Source organism: Ursus arctos, unplaced genomic scaffold (genome assembly GCF_023065955.2).
Source record: "Ursus arctos isolate Adak ecotype North America unplaced genomic scaffold, UrsArc2.0 scaffold_16, whole genome shotgun sequence".
Classification (NCBI taxonomy): Eukaryota; Metazoa; Chordata; class Mammalia; order Carnivora; family Ursidae; genus Ursus; species Ursus arctos.
In genome coordinates, this window is record NW_026622830.1 from 40957814 (window position 1) to 40974185 (window position 16372).

General features: G+C 44.7%; 1 protein-coding gene across 2 annotated transcripts in view; it reads left to right on the forward strand.

Moving 5' to 3' along the window:
* Positions 1-16372, forward strand: part of PCSK2 (proprotein convertase subtilisin/kexin type 2) — a 250659-nt gene that overhangs the window by 214874 nt on the left and 19413 nt on the right. For both annotated transcript variants that reach the window (XM_044385610.3, XM_044385611.3), the window contains one exon: positions 15607-15822. In XM_044385610.3, coding sequence (XP_044241545.3) covers positions 15607-15822 — 216 coding nt within the window. The remainder of the gene's footprint in view (positions 1-15606; positions 15823-16372) is intronic.

Genomic DNA, 16372 nt, shown 5'->3' on the forward strand with positions numbered 1-16372 from the left:
CAGAGCATGCACTGGAGTCCTCCCTGCCAATGGCGAGGGAGCTGGGGTAAAAGTCATGGTCGACATAAATGCCACAGCACTTCTGGCCCAGGGGCAGGTGTGCAGAGCTGGCTCCTGGGAGAAAGCCCGTCTATGAAGGAAGCCCTATGCTGGCATTTGGAAATGACCAGTGCAGGGAAGGTCTAAGGGATGTGGGCTTAGACCTACTGCCACCTGCTACAATCTCCAGAGTGCAGTTTGACAAAGCCTAATCTTGGGCTTAGAGTCCTCAATGTCTGGGTGATAAAGGACCAGTAGGATGATATGTGGGCTGGTCAGAAAGATGCAGGCCTTGCAGAGACTGGTGGAGTAACAGAGCCCACATGTTGCGGGACCACGGGGTCCCATGTTGCCCTGACAACCAGAAGGGGCATTCAGACAATGCTAGAGGGCCTTGAAAGTGACAGTTGATTCATGAATTTCTTTCCACACCTTGAGGAAGTGCAGCTACCCAGGGCAACCGTGGTAGGTCTGTGGCTGGCTCTGATGGCTATACCCCAACCTCTGATTAATTATGGTTCAGGGCTGCTACCGGAGGAAGCATCTCAGGAATATTTAAAGACAAGGCTACAGAAAGTCCTCTGAGGCACAGGTGAAACAGAGCATTGATTATCAGGTGTCCCTGGGGGATTGAGCAGGGCAGACGCACAGATCCCAGATCTTCGGGCTGGAATGTATGAAAGAGGGATCGCTTGCAAAACAGTGACTCAGAAGGCACCATGCAGGCAAGGGGGGTGGAGGGCTGCCCAGGGAGACAGTGATGAATTGGGCATTGGCGAAGCAAAGCCCTAGTGCAGCCTGCTGGAATTTAATCAGAGCAGTGGGTCTGACACAGTGGCAGCGAGCACCGGGGCCTCTGGCAGGCAATGGATGCCTCCTGCCAAGGAACTCTCAGGAACACTCCATGAGCCCTGATTTATGCTCTGAAACCAAGCAAAGGTTCACAATTGGGCAGGAGCTGCCAAAGTGTGGAGTCTGCGACCCAGTCCCTGAAATGATGGTTGCAGTTACAGTCCCTCCTTTCATTTGTGATAAAGAGAAATGGAAGAAAAGGCCGGTTGGTGGCTTTTGGGTGATCCCTCTTAAGTGCTGGCCAGCAGAGGTAGGATGGTCAACCATCTTGGTTTCCCATTTTTACCACTGAAAATCCCACTTCCAAGGAACTCCCCAGTCCCGGGCAAACTGCGACACGTGGTCACTCTCTCTGTGGCCTTATTGGCGGTGGTGACTCACCTCAACCCAGTGCAAACCCCAACCAGCCTGAGGGATTGACGTGAATGTAAACCTTTCACCAACTCCCGTGACATCAGAAAGGCTAATGACGGTGTGTTTGGATCCCGCTAGAAATGAGACAGGATTGCCTAAGGATCTTCCCTCCAAAGTGTAGATGTAGTAATTAGAGGTAATAGAGGTAATAATTAGAGGCAACTACAGTAGGCGCCATTAAATATGGCCTTGAGTGAAGGATTTAATCAGAAGCCAAGGGCAATGTACCATCCTGTTTGGCTTTTCCGGAGATCATGACACCCCCAGCGCACTCTGGAACTCCTGTGGAACCTGATGGGGACACGAGGCAGACCCTGGGATCCTGGTGACGTGGCTGCATTGGCACGGCTCCAACCATGGCGTCCTGCTCAACAGCCAGCCTCCAGCCTCGCATTGCTCCTCTGCACGAGGACCTGCCAGGCACCACTGGAGTGTGCTCTGCAGTGGGCGTACAGCCCTAACTGTGAGGAGTTAACCCCAAGGGCAACAGCCCAGCCGCATTGTCCTGGTGGCAGTTTCACAGGGGCTCTCCGGACGGACAGAAACCCATCTCCCACAGGGAGAAGCTGATCATCACCTCGCACCTGGTTGGCTTTTCTCCCTTCCCCACCCCTAACACATGCTTTCTGAGATCACCTCCCCCCAAATTAACTACTCCTCCCTGGTCCTTGTCTCAGTGTCTGGTTTTAAAGGAACATAAATTGGGACCAACCCCCTTCTCCTCTAGGTGTAGCCAGTAGCTGTCTGAAAGTAAGCCCAGCTCCTTACAGGACAATCCATTCACCCATCGTCCCCATTTAAGGACATTTGTGAATTCACCACCACCTCCAACACTGAGTACAGAAAAGAATAGAAGTGATAAATAATGAGCACATTGAATAGCTGTATGGAAGTATAATTCAATCACTGATATTGTGACAGAGAGGGACTTTCTGCATAAAAGCAAAGAGAAAATATTTACCAAAATAAGTAATAAATACTACTACATAAAACCTTTCAAAATTTCTGCAAGTCGCGTCGTTGTTAAAGTTCAGTAATGGATCCATGGGGATTCAATATAGTATTCACTCTACTTTTGTTGTGCTTAACATTTTTCAGATTAAAAGGTTTTTATTCATCCCCCCAAATAAGAAGCAATTCAGTAGGTGGATAAGTTGTCAAGGGTAAGAATACACATTTCAGAAAAAAAGAAAACAGCAGCTGCTCTAATATTATACAGATGGCTACTTGTGGCTTGGGATAAAAATTCCAGGGACTGCATTACACAGATTTCTTTTAATGCTATATCTGCTAGAAGGCAAATGGAACCGAATATGATGAACTGTATCAGTCAGGAGAGGCTACATTATGCTGTGGTAACAAAGAGCCCCAAAAGCTCAGAAGCTTCAAACCACAAAGGTTGATTTCTCATTCAGCTACACATCACCATGGTCAGTAGGCAGCTCTGCTTATCACAGTTCCTCCGGGAACAGAGCTTACATCTGGGACATTGCTAGTCATGGTGCAGAGGGAAAGAGGGTGTTCTGTAGCATGTGGCACTGACTAGTAAATGGTTCAGCCTAGAAATGACACTATGTATCAGCCACTCCCACTCAAAACTCATTGATTAAATTGGCTTACAAGACCCCACCCAAACACAAAGGGATCAGGGACCCAGACAGTGGACAGCTAGAAATATATGTCATATAGCACCAATGACTACCACAATGAGCCCAGAAAAACTACTAGGTGACTCAAAAGGTAACCCGTGATCTAGTGAGGACAAACACAAATGTCAAAGATGTTTGTGAATAGTTTGAGTAAAATTGTTCAATGAACTGTGAGTGCAGAAAGGCGATATTTGTAAATCAGTACATTGTTTCATGTGGTGGTTAAAATATATATTTGCAAAATATAATAGATTTATGCAATATAGTGGGAAATTTTCTGCAACTCAAAATGCAATATATGAAAGAAAAGATTAGGTAAATACATATGTAATACAAATAACAGAAATTTGGCTAGGGTCCTTAATATAGAAAAAGCTCTAACAAATCAATAAAAAGAAGATGAAAGAAAAAGATAGGCAAAGGGTATTATCTTTGGGGCTTGGTGCTTTTCTAAGCTATTCATAAAGCAGCAATACAAATGATCAATAAGTATGCAAAAAGATAAACTCAACTGGTCATGGAAAAATATATAAAAAAAATATATAACTCAAAACAACAAGCTACCATTTTTGCCCAACAAATTGGCAAAATCAGTTTTTAAAATGTATGACTCTAAATATTGACCCATGGAGGCTGATTGTGGAATTCTTACACATTGCTGGTAAAAAAAAATTAGTTGTTAAGCTTTTTATGTAAAGTGCAGTAGCATGGCAATATGGATCAAGAATCTTCAAACATTCATTCCTTTTTACCCTAAATTCCCCCTTTTAGAAATTCTGCCTAGGGAGCCTGGGTGCCTCTGTTGGTTGAGTGCTGGACTCTTGGTTTCAGCTCAGGCCGTGATCTTGAGGTCCTAAGATCAAGCCCCACATCAGGCTGTGCGCTCAGTGCAGAGTCTGCTGGAGATTCTCTCCTTTCCCTTCTGCCCCTTCCCCCACTTGCACTCGCACATGCCCGCACGCTCTCTCTTTCAAACAAATAAATTAATTAATAATATCTTAAAAAAGAAAAGAAATTATGGGGCGCCTGGGTGGCACAGCGGTTAAACGTCTGCCTTCGGCTCAGGGTGTGATCCCGGCGTTACGGGATCGAGCCCCACATCAGGCTCTTCCACTATGAGCCTGCTTCTTCCTCTCCCACTCCCCCTGCTTGTGTTCCCTCTCTCGCTGGCTGTCTCTATCTCTGTCGAATAACTAAATAAAAAATATTTTAAAAAAAATTAAATAAATAAATAAATAAAATCTTTAAAAAAAAAGAAAGAAAAGAAATTCTGCCTAAGGAAATAAACAGAAATACAAAGACATATATACAATGATGTTCATTCAGAACTTTAAAACTTAGAAACAGCCTTCCATGTATGTCTAAGAAAAGGAGTAAATAAATTATGGAATGTATATTTAATGAGACTAATAAAAATTACAACATAGAGGAATATTTAATTATATCAGGAAATGTTAATAATATAATAGCAAAAATACATTTGAAGCAAGGCCACAAAAGTGAATATATTTTATGATCCTAATTTCATTCTTAAACCTGCCCTTACAGTTTGCATTTATATGTTAAACTGGCAGCAAGCCACAAAATATCACCAGGGATTTTCTATTCATGGACCATTATAAAGGATTTTTATTTTCCTCTTCAGGGTCTAGACTTCAGTTATTCTATAATAAATATGATTTTTGCAATAAAAAAATGTAATGACTGGGGCGCCTGGGTGGCACAGCGGTTAAGCGTCTGCCTTCGGCTCAGGGCGTGATCCCGGCGTTATGGGATCGAGCCCCCCATCAGGCTCCTCCGCTATGAGCCTGCTTCTTCCTCTCCCACTCTCCCTGCTTGTGTTCCCTCTTTCGCTGGCTGTCTCTATCTCTGTTGAATAAATAAATAAAATCTTTAAAAAAAAAATGTAATGACTTGTTTAAAAAGTATGACGATGTTGTATTAAGATATCGAGGTGACTGGAGAATAAAAAATTAGTATAACTGAGTGCTTAGGAAGAGGCAAGTTATAACAGGCTTGCCTCCCTAGTATCTGCAAGCAGGTAATAACCAGTGGGTTGGGGCCTGATCTGGTCATTTGCCCAGATTACTATGCACTGGTGAGCAGGAGAGACCGACTCGCTTTAGCCCTATGCTCTTTTTTTTTTTTTAAGATTTTATTTATTTATTTGACAGAGAGACAGCCAGTGAGAGAGGGAACACAAGCAGGGGGAGTGGGAGAGGAAGAAGCAGGCTCCCAGCAGAGGAGCCTGATGTGGGGCTCGATCCCAAATCGCCAGGATCACGCCCTGAGCCGAAGGCAGACGCTTAACGACTGTGCCACCCAGGCGCCCCTAGCCCTATGCTTCTTAAAGTGGGATTTTCACCTCCTGGGGCTGGTGATATGCTGAATGAGGGGCACATAGAACCACAACACCAGTTTCTGGCTTCAAGTTTACTTCAGCTGATGGTAAGCAATTTGTGACATTATTTTTATATTATGGACAAAATACAAAATCTGCATGAACTTTTAGGAAATTGGGGGGGGAGTGATGTCAGTATCATGGCAGCGTGAGTCATTCCCTTTGTTTCTCCCTTTTAAATTACAACAAGTAGGGCATTCATAGCCCAATAGGGGCTCCTCTGCACAGCACAGCGGGACTCCAGAGAGAATCTAACATCTGTACATCTATCTGGTGGGTGCATTGGACCTTGTGGAGAAGGCAAAACCCAGGGAGCTGCAGCAGAACGGGGGGAGCAGCAGCAGTGCTGCCTGTAACCCCAGCGACCTTGGCAGTGGCAGTGGCCCCAGAGACGAAGGTATCCCCAGCAACCCCCAGGCTGCTAGCAGCAGCACCCGTGACCCCAGCCCACTTGGCAGCGGCCCCAGCAACCCTGGCAACCTCAGCGCTGGTGATGACGCCCGTGCCCAAGTAACCATGACAGCCTCAGTGACCCCTCCAGAAGAGCAGGTGGAGGGTGGAACGTGTGTGCTCCCAAATACAGCTGTAAAGCACTTAGGGAAGACGGGGCGGGGTGGGGGTGGGGGGGAAATCTGTGCTTTATCGCCACCTTCTGGAAAACAAAAGAAAGGCCTTTAATTCCCAACCTGTTGAACTGTTAAAAATCAAAGTAAACAAAACTTTGCCTAAATGAGAAAGATATTCCCTACTTCAAATGCGCCAGCAGAGGCACATCTCATCAAACACCATGAAAAATCGCAGTAATACGGTATCACCAAAAGAAAATGACAGTTCTCCAGCAACCAGTCTCCAAGTCACAGAAGGTTGGGATCTACCTGATAGAGAACTCCAAGTAGCTGTTACGAAGCAATTCAGCAAGCTCCAAGAAGATTCAGAAAAGCAATTTAATGAACTCGGGAATAAAATTAACAGAAGGAGTACTTTGCCAGGAAGAATGAAATTCTGGAGCTGAAGAACTCAGTAGACGAGATGAAGAATGCATTAGAAAGCATTGGAAATAGAGATCAGATGGAAGAGAGAATAGGTGAGCTGGAAAATCAGAATCTAGAAACGATTCGGGTGGAAGAGAAAGAACTAAGATTTTTAAGAAGCAAAGAAACCCTACAAGAGCTATCGGACTCCACTAGGGGGACCAACATAAGAACAATGTGTATACCAGATGGAGAGGAGAAGGAGAGGGGGACAGACAGATTATTTAAAGAAACAGTAGCTGAGAACTTCCCAAACCTGAAGAAAGAACTAGACAAAGCTAATAGGTCCACAAAGCTAATAGGTCACCTTACTATCTGAATGCTGGAAGACCCTCTTCAAGACACATCATCATGAAGCTGTCAAAAACTGATGATAAAGAAAGACTCTTAAAGGCAGCCAGGGGGGTGGGGAGGGGTGGTGGAGAAACGTAACCTGCAAAGGAACCCCCATTAGATTATCCGCAGATTTCTTCAACGGAAATTCTACAGGCCAGGAGAGAGTGAAATGTCATAGTCAAAGTACTGAGAGAGAAAAATTTCCAGCCAAGAATACTCGATCCGTTAAAGGGACCCTTTCGAATGAAGGGGAAAAGCAACTGCAACGCTGAGGGAGGTCGCCACCACTGGACCTACCTTACAAAACAATGGCGAAAGGAGCTCTTCTACCTGAAATGAAAAGACAGAGATACCCCAGATTTTTACTAAAGTCAAAATTATAACCCTCTTTTAGAATAGGGTGTTAAATGATTGTAGCATAAAGTTTAAAAGAGAAAAGCAATAAAAATAAATAGTGCTACTACAATTTGGCAACAAACTCACAGCATGAAAGGAGCTAATTTGTAACAACAAAAGCATAAAAGAGGAAGAGGAAAACGCCAGAAACTGTATAGTCAAATGAAGATAAGTTGCTATCAGCAGAAAAAGGGCTATTTTATCTATGAGATGTTTTATACACACCTCATGGGATCTACAAAACAAAATCTTGAGCAGAGACAAAATACTTAAAAAGGCTGGCGGGGGCGGGGGGGCACTGAGCAAATTATCATAGAAAACCAGCAACCTAAAAAGTAAATAAACCAAAGAAAAAGAAACAACGGAGATAAAAAACAACTCATAAACTGAAGATGAAATGGCAATAGTAAGTCTTCATACATCCATAATCATCTTCAATGTAAGTAGATTGAACTCCCCAATCACAAGGAACAGAGTGTCTAGATGGATTAAAATGAAAACCCAACTGTATGCCGCCTTCAGGAGACTGTTCTCAGCTCCAAACACGAACACGGACTCAAAAGTGAAGGTGCAAGGGCGCCTGGGTGGCGCAGTCGTTAGGCGTCTGCCTTCACCTCAGGGCGTGATCCCAGGTCCTGGGATCGAGCCCCGCATCAGGCTCCTCCGCTGGGAGCCTGCTTCTTCCTCTCCCACTCCCCCTGCTTGTGTTCCCTCTCTCGCTGGCTGTGTCTCTCTCTCTCTGTGAAGTAAGTAAATAAATAAAATCTTTAAAAAAAAAAAAAGTGAAGGGGCAGAGGATGATACTCCAAGAAATGGTAGCCAGAAGAAAGTGGGTGTAGACATACTTAGACAAAATAGACTTCAAGACAAAATTAATAACAAGGGAAAAGCAGGTCATTATATAATTATGATAAAGGAGTCGATACAGATCTTCCTCCACTTATGAGAGGGTTACATCCTGATAAACCCATCACAAGTTAAAAATATAGGTTGAAAATGCGTTTAATACACCTAACCTCCCAAACACGATAGCTTAGCCTGGCCGACCTTACACGTGCGAACAACGATTACATTAGCCTACAGTTGGGCAAAGTCCTCTAGCACAAAGGCTACTTTATAATAAGGACTTGAATATCTCAGGTAAGTTCTTGAATACTGTGCTGAAAGTGAACAACGAAATGACTGTATGGGTAGAGAATGGCTGTAAATGTATTGATTGTTTACCTTCGTGATCACGTTGCCATTGAGAACCGCAGCTTGCTGCTGCTACCTGCCGTCATGAGCGAGGACCATACTGCATATCACTGCACCAGGAAAAGGTTAAAAACTCAAAATTCAAAGGACGGTTTCTACTGAATGAGTATCATTTTTGCACCATCATAAAGTCTAAAAACTGTAAGTCAAACCATCCTAAGTCAGGGACCCTCTGTACATCAAGATGTAACAATTATAAATATGCACATCTCATATATGTCCATCTCTCAAATATGTACATCTCAGAAATCCCAACATCTGAGCAGCAAACTATATTATGCAAATATTAACAAATCTCAAGGGAGAAATATACAGCAATGCAATAACAGTAGGGGACTTCAATATCCCACTATCAGCAGTGGAGAGATTGTGCAGACAGAAAATCAACAAGGGAACTTTGGAGTTGAACCACACTGTAGAACAAATGGACCTAACGGATATATATAGAACATTCCATCCAACAACAGAATACACATTCTCAAGTGCACATGAACATTCTCCAGGACAGGTCATATGATAGGCCACAAAACTAATCTTAGCAAATTGAAGAAGATTGAAATCACATCAGCTATCTTCTCTGACCACAATGGCATGAAATTAGAAGTCAACCAGAGGAAAATGAGTAGATCTTCAAATATTTGGAAACTAAACAGCACATTTCTTTTTTTTTTTTTTAAGATTTTTATTTATTTATTTGACAGAGAGACAGCCAGCGAGAGAGAGAACACAAGCAGGGGGAGTGGGAGAGGAAGAAGCAGGCTGCCAGCGGAGGAACCTGATGTGGGGCTCGATCCCAGGACCCTGGGATCATGCCCTGAGCCAAAGGCAGACGCTTAACGACTGCGCCACCCAGGCACTCCTAAACAGCACATTTCTAAATCACCGATGTGTCAGAGAAGAAATGAAAAGGAAAGAAATTAAAATGAAAATACATCATATCAACTTTTGTGGGGTGCAGCAAAAACTTTCTAAAGGAAAAGTTTATAGCAGTTAACACATTATATATCTTAAGAAATTAGAAAAATCTCAAACAACCTACCTTTATACCTCAGGGAACTAGAAAAAGAGGAACTATTCAAGGCCAAAGTTAACAAAGGAAATAATAAAAGAGCAAAAATAAATGAAATAAAGACCAGAAAAACAGTAGAAAGGGTCAGCAGAACTAAAAACCATTACTTTAAAAAGATAAACAAGTTTGATGGCTAGACTAATTCTTGAACTAGACTTTTAAAAAAAGAGAAGACTCAAATAGAATTTGAAATGAAAGAGGACGCATTACTATGGATACTACAGAAATACAGAGAATTGTAAGAGACTACTACAAACAATTATACGCTAACAAATTACATAACCTGGAACAAATGGATACATTATAGTAACACACAACACATCTAGAATGAATCAGGAAGAAACAAAATCTGAACAGATCAATAATGAATCGAGATTTCCAGTAATCAAAAGACTCCTGACATGGAAAACTCTAGGGCCAGATGGCTTCCCTGGTTAATTCCACCAAATCTTTAAGCAGGAATTAGCACCAATCCTCCTCAAAGTCTTCTAAAATATTGAGAAGAGAGAACACCTCCAAATTCATTCTAGGAAGCCAGCATTCTCTTGATAGCAAAGTCAGATAAGGATACCACAAACGGTGCTGGGAAAACTGGAGGTAACACATGTAAGACAACGAAACTGGACCCTATCTCACACCACTCACAAAAATTAACTTGAAATGGATCAAAGACTTAAACCTAAGACCTGATACCATGAAACTCCTAGAAGAAAACAGAGGGAAGAAGTTCAGCAATATAGGTTTTGGCAATGATTTTTTGCACATGATGCTAAAAGCAAAAACAACAAAAGCAAAAAAAAAAAAAATCGACAGATGGGACTATAACAAACTCAAAAGCTTCTGCACAGCAAAAGAGAGTGGGACAGCAACCTACAGAATGGGAGATAATTTTTGCAAACCATACATCAGATAAGGGGTGAAGATTTAAAACATACAAAGAACTAACACAACTTAATAAAAAACCAAATGATACTATTAAAAATAGAAGAACTAGATAGATATTGTCCATAAAGGACATACAAATGGCCACCAGGCACATGAAAAGATGCTCGACGTCACTAATCCTTGGGGAGATACAAATCAAAACCACAATGAAATGTCACCTCACACCTGTTAGAATGGCTGGCATCAAGAACACAAGAGACAAGTGCTGAGAAGGATGTGGAGAAAAGGGAGCCTTTGTGCACTGTTGGTACGAATGCAAATTAGAGCAACCACTATGGAAAACAATATGGTGGTTTCTCAAAAAATTAAAAATAGATCTACCAGGCAATCCAGCAATTCCACCTCTGGGTATATATCTAAAGGAAGAGGAAACAGGATTTCAACAAGACATCTTCATGCTTATCACAGCATTGTTCACGATAGCCAAGATATGGAAACAACCCAAATGCCCATCCATGGATGAATGGATAAAAAAAAGTGCGGATCCCGGGGCACCTGGGTGGCTCAGTTGGTTAAGCATCCAACTCTTGATCTCACCTCAGGTCTTGATCTCAGGGTTGTGAGTTTAAGCCCTTTGTTGGGCTCCCTGTTGGGCATGGAGCCTACCTTTTTAAAAAATGTGGATTATGTGTAAATGGAATATTATTTGGTCATGAAAAAGGGGACCATCCTGCCATTTGCAGCAACCCATTATGCAAAGTGAGAGAAGTCTCACAGAGAAACACAAGTACCATATGATGTCATTTATGCGTAGAATCTAAAAAAATCAAACCTGTTAAAGACAAAAACAGAGAGTACAATGGTGGTGACCAGAGGTTGGAGTGGGGGCTAAGACTGATGGTGTTTAAGGGTACAAACTTGTAACAAGTAGTAAAGAAGCCGTAGAGATCCAATGTACAGTATAGTGGATAGACACCAATATGGCACTCGAATGAAGGAATGCGATCGATATTGCTTCAACGGCAGTCATGTTATAGTATATCAATGTATCAAAGTAATACACTGTCCACCTTAAGTTTACAAAATGTAACATGTCAAATTTATTAAATAATAATAAAAAAGAAATCTGGGGCTTGTGAGAGGCCGCTTTAGGCTATGCCCTTTTAAAACCAGCAAGTTCCCAGGGGCGCCTGGATGGCTCAGTTGGTTAAGCATCTGCCTTTGGCTGAGGTCATGATTCCAGCGTTCTGGTTCCTGCTCAGCGGGAGCCTGCTTCTGCCTCTCCTCCCGGCTCATGCTCTCTCTTGCTATCTCTGTCACTATCTCTGTCTTTTTCTCTCTCAAATAAATAAAATCTTAAAAAAAATAAACCAACCCAGCCAGTTCCAACTCACTGCCCTTTGCCAATAGGTTAGAGTGTCAGCCTTGGCACTGCTGACACTTTGAGCCAGATACTTCTTCCTTGTGTGGGGGAGGGTGTGGCGGGGGGGCGGGGCGCTGTCTGGTGCATCGTCAAAGCTTACTAGCATCCCTGGCCTCTGCCCACGAGAAGCTAGGAGTGCACGCACACACATCTTCCCGCTAGATGCTAGTGGTGAGCACCAGAGAAGTCTAACAGTGCCCACTGCCCCCTGGGGCACCAGATGGCCCCCAGGTGAGAAACTCATTTCGTGAAAAATTTCAGACTCACTAATCCCGCTAAACTCCAAGAGACCCCTGGTTCAAAGCGGAATTCAAAGAGGAGCTGTACCATGTATTTTTTTTTTCATCAAAATGCACTTGCCTTCTTTAAAAAAAAAAAAAAAGTAGGAGGGGGAGAAGGGAACTCCAATGCAAAGGGCTGGGGCGAGTCTGACTGCCCTTCTATCGTGTGGAGCATGCGCTACTGAACAAGGGTGGGAGGGCGCCAGCAGACAGCCCACCCTCGAGGGCCCCCCATCCCTCCTACAGTGAACACCGATGCGCCATCTCCCCCCGAGTCTCTGGGTGAGCCTCTCATACTCCAGCTGGGCATCGGTTCTCCTTTATCACCTGCTCTCCGGATAAAATTCCCTCTGTTGAACTGCCCAGTGTGGAACCTTGATTGCTACAGTGTATGTATCGGGATGTTAAATGTGTAAGTTCACCTGGGGAAAATGGACATCTCTGTGACGCTTTCTTCTATCCGAGAGCATGATGGGTTGAGGTATCTTTCCATTGGGTCGGATCTTCATCTGTGTCCCTCCAGAGAGTTTCAAAGTCTTATTTAGTCCTTAGCTCTTTTTTTTTCTTTCTTTCTTTCTTTTTTTTTTGTTTTGTTTTGTTTTGTGAGTTTCTTTCTAAGTACTCTGTGCTTCATGTGGCTGACATAAATGCTGTCGCGTGTAGGTTTGCTGTAAGGATTAACCTGTCGTTAATATGTAACGTACTTAGAGCAGTCCCTGGCATACAGTAAGTGCCATAGAAGTGCTCCTTCTGATGATCGTCTTAGTTTCTTCTTGTATTGTCCAACTGATTATTGTTGGAATATGGGTCATGGTGGTTCTGTCTGTTTCTGCCCAGCTCCCGTTCAGTAGAAGCTAGGAGCAGACTGGATCTTGGGGCATCATTTTAACAGGAAAATGAGGTGTGCTCATAACGGATCCATCCCACACGGTTAAGAGGGACACACTTCTAGTCCTTTTATAGATACCCTTTTCCCATGCGCCTGTCCCCAGACTACTGGGGACTGTTTGGTGCGGATACCCAATCATTAGAACCATGGATGTAACTGTTATTACCTCACGTAAACACACGCACACACCCCTTAGGAAAACAAAGCTTCATATTCCTAGGAATGCCAGTATTCTTGTGAGCAGGTCTGATAGTCCAATGCAAAAGCAACGTTTGCTGCTTACTCTTGAGAAACAGGCTGGCAGTTTCACTCTGTGCATCAGTGAGCCAGCCCGCATACCAAACTGCCCCAAAACTCAATGGTTTAAAATAACCACCGTTTACGTCCTGCTCCTGGGTCTCTAGGTCAGCTGGATTGTTCTGCCATCTGGGCCGGCCTCCGCTCATGCCAGCTGGCCTCACTCGTGCATCTGGGCTCAGCTGCAGGGTGAACTACAGACGGGCTGGTCTGGGGTGGCCGCCTTCACGTCAGCCAGGGGTTGGCTGTCCGCCGGGGCGGTGAATCCGCCGGGGCTCTGTCTGTCATCAAGCAGAAGGCTACCTCGGGTCTGTCCTGTGGTGCGACAGAAATGAGGGCGAACAGATAGGTACAGAGTTTCTTGAGACCCGCGCTTGGAACCGACACCAGCACTACTTTCCATGGCTTTCTCCAGACAAAGCAAAGAGAAGAAGCCAGATTCAAGGGGTGGGGAATAGACTCCCCCTGTTGGAGGGCAGGACTGCAAAGGCGTATGGTAGAGGGAGCATGAACACGGAGAAGCCCGAGAAATGAGAGCCACAGTCGCCTCCCACACCCCCCACACCACGGTGACAACGCCTCTGGTGCTGATTTCCTTTCAGCAAAAGCTGGTTTGTCTCACTAGCAGCCCAACGGTGGTTTGGGTCCGGGGAAGGTTCCACATTTGGTGGGCTTCACCCATTTACCCTGATTTACCATGTTTCGCTTTCATTGGCTGCCACTGCTTGACGTTGAGCCCACATCTGAGTCTGTGTGAGAGCGCGATCCCCTGCACCAGCTTGTCGGGATGATACACTTTCCTCTCTGGCCGGGTTTCTGAGAGCAGTTGCTGCTTTCGATGGAGTTTTCCAGTATAGATTTACCGAGACACTGGACCGTTCTCAGCTGGTGGCTGAATAAATCTTTGTTGTTGCATTGACTCAGTCAATCATGGGCTAATTAACTCCAAGTCCTGTTAGAAGCAATCGAAATGTCTTTTCTCATTGTCAGGGGGGCAGACAGATCTTGGAGGTAATCTGGTCATCTCCCAGCTTTCTGGCATCTCTGCCCTTAAGCCCCTGAGTCAGGACCTGAGTCGTGGCCCTGGTGGCCACGCAGGGACAGACTTTCTCTGCCACAGCAATATGTCTTCTCGTCCTAGAGGGTTACCAAGCCACCCCGGGGCCAGGCAGTGGAGAGAGGACAGGCTGCACACCTGCGCTCACCTCCCACACCGCTGCTGTGCTCCGCCCACCTGGCCGGCAGGGGAACAGAGGAGCCCCAGCGCTACCGCCCCCAGGATCGGAACATAAGAAGCCAGAGGGAATGGCCACTCCTGGGTTGTGGAGATAGAGCGAATAGTCCTAGAAGACAGAGAACAGGAAAAGGAAAAGATAGGCAATAAGAACATGGTTGAACAGATAAGCAATATGAACTGTAGGTATTTATAACTAAGCTTGGTGTTTACAACTCATTAGCATAGGGCAATAACCATTGTGCATATCATTACGCATTTTAAGTTATTTTTGTTGATATTAAACTTTCTTCCTATATTTGGTGTTCCCTTACACAGGTTAAAATGTCATACAGATTGTGTTTAAAAGAATTCTAGGGGCTCCTGGGTGGCTCAGTCAGTTAAGAAAACTCTTAACTGCCACTCTTGATTTCCGCTCAGGTCATGATCTCAGGGTCATAAGATCCAGCCCTGTGTTGGGCTCCATGCTCAGGGAGGACTCTGCTTGGGATTCTCTCTCTCCCTCTCTCTCTGCCCCTCCCCCCCAAAAAAGAGTTCTAGTATGATCCAATCAGGTAAATACACACACGCACACACACGTATATACATATAATTTGCAAGATTTTGGAGTAAAATGTGTATTTTAAACTTAAAATATGTAAATGTATATATGAAAGATATATAATTATAAAATCAAAGATATATATAAATATCTTTTACATCTTCTAGAGCTAAGTATAAACATATATGTACATTTACATTTTGGCTGAAGACTGTCTGAAAGGAGGAATAAGAATTGAGTAATAATGATCACAAGTAGGAAAGGTTTTTCTTTAATTTTCTTTTCAATATACTCTGGTTTCTTACCATGAGGATGTACTGCTTATACAGCTTTTTAAAAGCCGTTTACTGATAAATTTTAAGGTGATTCTGCCAGCTTTTCTTAGCATGTGACCCCCAGCTCAAACAGTAAATCCGGGTAACTTCCAGACAAAGAACGAGAATTCTCCGGACCCCAGGGGCAGGAGAGCGGTTTTCCAGGGGGACAGAAAGGCGCGGAGCTGCTGAGGAAGCCCGGGTCCTGTGCTCCTCCCACGGGCCAGGACCTCCCGGCAGCCCCCGGGGCGGGCGTGCGCAGGACCTGGTGGCCTCTCTCCCTGTCCACCCCCCCACCCAGGGCCGAGGAGGCAAAGGCAGCATCTACGTGTGGGCCTCCGGGGACGGTGGCAGCTACGACGACTGCAACTGTGACGGCTACGCCTCCAGCATGTGGACCATCTCCATCAACTCGGCCATCAACGACGGCAGGACCGCCCTGTACGACGAGAGCTGCTCCTCCACCCTGGCCTCCACCTTCAGCAATGGCAGGAAGAGGAACCCCGAGGCCGGCGTGGTGAGTGCAGACCCCCACCCTCGGGGAGGCGGTGCAGCGCGCCCCTGCTGCGTGATGTCATGCACAGACACTGGGTGATGTCATGCACCAGCACTGGGTGACGTCAGCAGAGGGTGGTGCTCTTCCCTTCTACCCTCAAAGAGTCAGTATCTGTTCTGAGGCTCCACAGATTCATTGTCTTCCAGACCTGATAATGCTTCGTTACCAAGGTAGAGTCAAGGGCTGTGCCGGTTGGAAGCAAGCATTGCGATCCCCTTCCAGCTCCTTTTCTGTAGGTTGTCTTTCTTGTTTCTTGTTTTGCCTTGCAAATAACGATAACTCTGATGATCAAAAAGTTGTCCCAGCATACCACTTTTAAGGAGAGCTAATATTAAGAACTGGGCCATCACACTGTCATGCCACCTGAGCTAAGAGCCCATTCGTTTATTACCGTAATTAAAAAATTGCATCCATGGGTGGACGTCTCTGAGTCCATAATCCCTTCCGGGCACACAAACGTATTTTTTCCAAGGCAAGAGTAGTGGTTTTCACCGTATTTTAAAATACGTCC